Source organism: Triplophysa rosa, linkage group LG11 (assembly GCF_024868665.1).
Source record: "Triplophysa rosa linkage group LG11, Trosa_1v2, whole genome shotgun sequence".
In the NCBI taxonomy this organism is placed as follows: Eukaryota; Metazoa; Chordata; class Actinopteri; order Cypriniformes; family Nemacheilidae; genus Triplophysa; species Triplophysa rosa.
In genome coordinates, this window is record NC_079900.1 from 7,066,791 (window position 1) to 7,071,218 (window position 4,428).

General features: G+C 39.2%; 1 protein-coding gene across 1 annotated transcript; it reads right to left on the minus strand.

Annotated features, from left to right (window-relative positions):
* Positions 1 to 1,095: 1,095 nt before the first annotated feature.
* On the minus strand, positions 1,096 to 3,227 carry gh1 (growth hormone 1). The gene is made up of 5 exons (XM_057345575.1): positions 2,977 to 3,227; positions 2,732 to 2,871; positions 2,447 to 2,563; positions 2,061 to 2,222; positions 1,096 to 1,855 (listed from the first exon to the last, which is right to left on the minus strand). Exons 1-5 carry the CDS (start codon positions 2,984 to 2,986, stop codon positions 1,652 to 1,654), a joined length of 633 nt encoding a protein of 210 aa, XP_057201558.1. The 5' UTR covers positions 2,987 to 3,227; the 3' UTR covers positions 1,096 to 1,651.
* Between the last annotated feature and the right edge of the window lie 1,201 nt (positions 3,228 to 4,428).

The window sequence follows — 4,428 nt, forward strand, 5'->3', positions numbered from 1 at the left end:
GGCACATATGCGAAGTAATCAGACATTTTTAGTGTAGATGTTCAATAATGTCTTTCAGCTGTAACTGTATATAAATCCCGGCCGTGACCTGAAGCCAAAAACTCCACCTTTTGAAAATAGTATTTTACAGTCCACTTCGTGAATAAGAATCTAACTTTATGTCTAGGTGAAATTCGTAGTCAGTCGATGGAACACACAGAAGTTCTGGATCCAGGGAGCCAAGAATGACACAGACACAGAAGTGCAGTTCACTCAAGTCTCAATCTTTATTGAGTACAGGTCCATTATATAGGAATATATGGGGAAATGATGTCACAATCGGACCCAGACACTATGAACAGATGGAAAATCACCAAACATGGATGTTAACAATATTGCTTAGGCTTGCATTTAATGAGTTCCCTGTTCTCACCGTCTGGAACATCCTGATAAGAGCCTAGCCACTTCAACACATAATTCTTAATGACTTTTATGTTGGGTCAACATGTACCATAAGAATATGTATATAGAAACACATGGAATGCATAAACAGGACATAACATAATGTTTATATTGAACACAAAGAACAGGACACAGGGAAAACTTAGAATCTCACAAATACTTTTTCATTTTCATGTATTTTCAGGCAGTTTTAACAGGACGTTCTTTTATATCGCGCCGTTAGTTTGTACACAGTATTTTGACCCACTGCAAAGTGCGCATGTGCGGCTGAGAGTGCATGTGTCTAAGTGCGCATGCGCGGTTGACAGTGCGTCGTCTGCAGCCAGACCCTTCTCCAATTTTGTGCGTTGAGGGCACTGCACTTTGCGTTTTTAGGACATTGGACTGCTCTCACTAAATCCTTGGTGTTTTGAGTCTGACGTCATCACGCAACCTTGTTTTTTGGGGCAATTTTAACAATCATAGGTAGTTTAGATGGTTAGAGTAAGGTTAGGGTAAAGGTTTCGTAAGACTTAAAATACCAAGGATTTAGTCAAAACCAACAAGCCACATTGGACAGACTTCTACGTTATGGTGTCGTCTCTCGTCTGTCGGTAATATCACATTTAAATGTCCCAGGCACAATTCCCCAAATAAACCACACGGGTCAACGCATTCGATGCCGATCAAAACTTTAATGGATAAAGACATACACACAGCTTAAACCAAACACGAAAAGCTAATAAAAGATCAAGAGCACAATCTGTCAAACAGAAACACATTTAAATGCTTGGGAGTGAACTCATCGTAATGACATTTTCGACAATTATTTTATTTCTAGCATTCTGAAACGAGCATTTCGGAGCACATTTCAGCATTTTAAAATCATTCAGGAGATTTCTTCAAAAGATATTTCCATACATTTCGTAGCACCATGGTGAACTGTTAAATCGGATTTAATCTTTATGTTTCCTTCACTCGTCTGTTTGGAATTTGGATAGATGAGTAGGCTAATGTACTCCCTAATATAAAGAATAAATACAATAGTGGCATGTAAAGAAGTATGGGAGGGAACCAGGGCTCAGACTAAGCCTTGTCTGATTGAACTTTTCTTCAAATGTAGGACCAGATAATAATTGGTTTAAGGTGTTTTTGTGGACATAACTGGTCGTAGATTTGTAGCAAAGCACAATTTTATCACAGACTCGGGCTAATTGTGCATTGGCGCCCTCTACAGGGTACAGTTGGAATCCAGGGATCGCCTGCAGTTTGCAACCCTCAGGTAGGTTTCCACCTTGTGCATGTCTTTCTTAAAGCAAGCCAGCAGACGAAAGCTCTCTCTGAGGTTGTTTTCGCCTAAGGTCAGGTAGAAATCCTCGAAAGGCAGCGGAAGGGAGTCGTTATCGTCCATGTTTGGCTGTCCATCAAGACATCCCTGTGTATAAATACATTTTAAATGATATTACAGCTGTATCAAAGATTGCAAATGAAAAATGGAATTAAATCAAATATTTATGTCATTTTGTCAGGATGAGGCCATAAAAACAAGATTATACATGAATGTATCCTATTTTGTGAAATTTAAAATACATGGTAAATCTCTCTCTCTCTCTCTCTCTCTCTCTCTCTCTCTCTCTCACCTTTATGAGTACGCTGATGCCCACTTTCAGGTCAGCCAGCTTCTCTGTGATCTGGTTGGGGTTCCCGATGGTCAGGCTGTTTGAGATGGTTCCACTCAGCGTCTGGCTGGGGTATTCCCATGACTCAATGAGACGGAAAGAGATGCGAAGGAGCTTCAGCACCTGAGAAAAATAAGAGAATAATGTTGTTGAGGCTTCAAACCATTGGTCATTCATGTTGTTTACATGCAGTAAATCCCATTAGGCTACATGTCTTTTGACACATAATTTCACATTTTAAGCATTACTGAATAGAATCTGTTACATCTCTGTCAAAATAGTTTTACAAGGTACGTAGTTGTAAAACATGGACTGGAATTACATTTTTATTGATGCTGGATACTCACAGAACTTTTCTGTGTTTCATCTTTGCCAGTGGGAGCCTCTATGGAGTCAGAGTTGCAGAAAGACAGTGGGAAGATTTTACTCAGTTGCCTGCGTTCCTCAGGTAACAGGCTGTCCTCCTTTAAAATAAAGGCAAAAGTAAATAGTAACTTTATATATAAGAGCAGACTAAATTTTATAACTAAAATATAAACCACAATATTCATGAACAATCTGGCCCCCCGAGAAAACAGGTTAAAATTCCGTATTTCTAAAAAGATTTCTATTTTAATAAATGGGAATCTTACAAAGTCGTTGATCATTTTTGCAGCCAGCTGGTGCAGATGTTGTACACGGATGACAGCGTTGTTGAAGAGCCGCTGGTTCTCTGAAGCTGTCCCATTATTCACGAAAACACTGATCAGCACCACCGACAACAGCACTAAAGCTAGAAATGATTAGAAATTGTTGAATGAATAAAAAACAATTAGGTAAAAAAGTATTATAATGAACTAAATAAAGATTCATAGCATGCAACATCAGAAGGTCACACCTTTAGCCATTTTTCGCAGGAAAGACAAAATCTTGTGATCTTAGTTGAAGGCTTGTGAATGTTTGTGAACTGGCTCAGGTGTGCTGATATTTATATGTGCAATGAACATGTTTTGATGCATGTTGATCAGAAACATGAGAGTTTCCATGAGAAGAGGCTTTAATATGCATTGTTATGTGTATATGGACACCATACGTGAGTGATGTTGTTCCCGTCATGTATTTGTATTTCCATTGCTTCAGTTCAGAAGCCACTAAGAGAAGTCAGAGTCATTGTTTTCTATTGAGCGTAATTGTAAATCTTTCCATAAAATGGCAGAAAGACATGCAAGATTCCTTCTCATGTGACTACTGTGGACGATATGGTGAAATGTACTACAGTTGGTGCTCAGTTTCTGTAGTGGATGTAATGGATGATGCGTGTGGTGTCACCATGTTGACCTGTGGTTGGTGTCACCTCCTTTCGAAAGGACACGTTCTTAATAAGTATGAGAATAAATCAGGTCACATACGTGTGTGTGGTGCCAGTCGGGGATGTGGAAGGACTTTCCTATTCAGATGTGCGGTTGGCGTGTGTGAAATATTCAACAGTTTTAGGGTTGTGAAATGTCACTGTGAAATGAATAGTTTAATCCCTCAGTGGGAAAAACAGAATACAATCTGTTTACCTGATCCTCATTGCTGTTTTCCTTCTGTCACTGGCGCTGGTTAGTGATGTCAGGGCCCATTTGGTTATAGGCATTACTTTTTTTCAAGGGTCTCAGAGTGTGTTAGTGAGTTTTGTGACAGGTAAAGTTGCAATGTGTTGTAGCATATAAGAGATGCAAGTTAAGTTAGTCACTTTTGTCACTTTTTTGTTATATGCTCTTAAAGGGACAGTACACCCAAAAATGGAAATTCCGTCTTTATTTACTCACCCTCGAGTTATTTCAAATCTGTATAAATTGCTTTGTTCTGATGAACAAAGAGAAAGATGTTTGGAAGAATGCTTGTAACCAAACAGTTCTGGGCCACCATTGAGTAGAAAAGGTTTCTTTGTTAATTTATTTGTTCTGTTGAACACAAAAATATATATTTGTGTAAGAATGTAAGAAAGCAAACAGTTCTGGGGCACTTTTGACCACCACTGTAAATTTTTCCTACTATGGTAGTCAATGGTCGCCAAGACCTGTTTGGTTACAAGAACGGATGTCCCTTATGGGCAGGATTATGGTTGAAAAGATCAGCAAGTACCCAGTGCCATGCTGAGCTTCTCTGCACTTGGGTCCAACACATCTCTTTCCGGGTCTAGATGAGGAAAGAGGTGTGACTCACAGGGGTTGGTCAACACTGTGTGCAACGTTGCATATTATATGGTCCTGTTTTTCCTTTTTTTGTCCTGTTTTTCTATCATGGTTCCTTTAAAGGGATTTGTTGCAACTTGGCCCAGAACTCGATCTATGTATTCCAATGT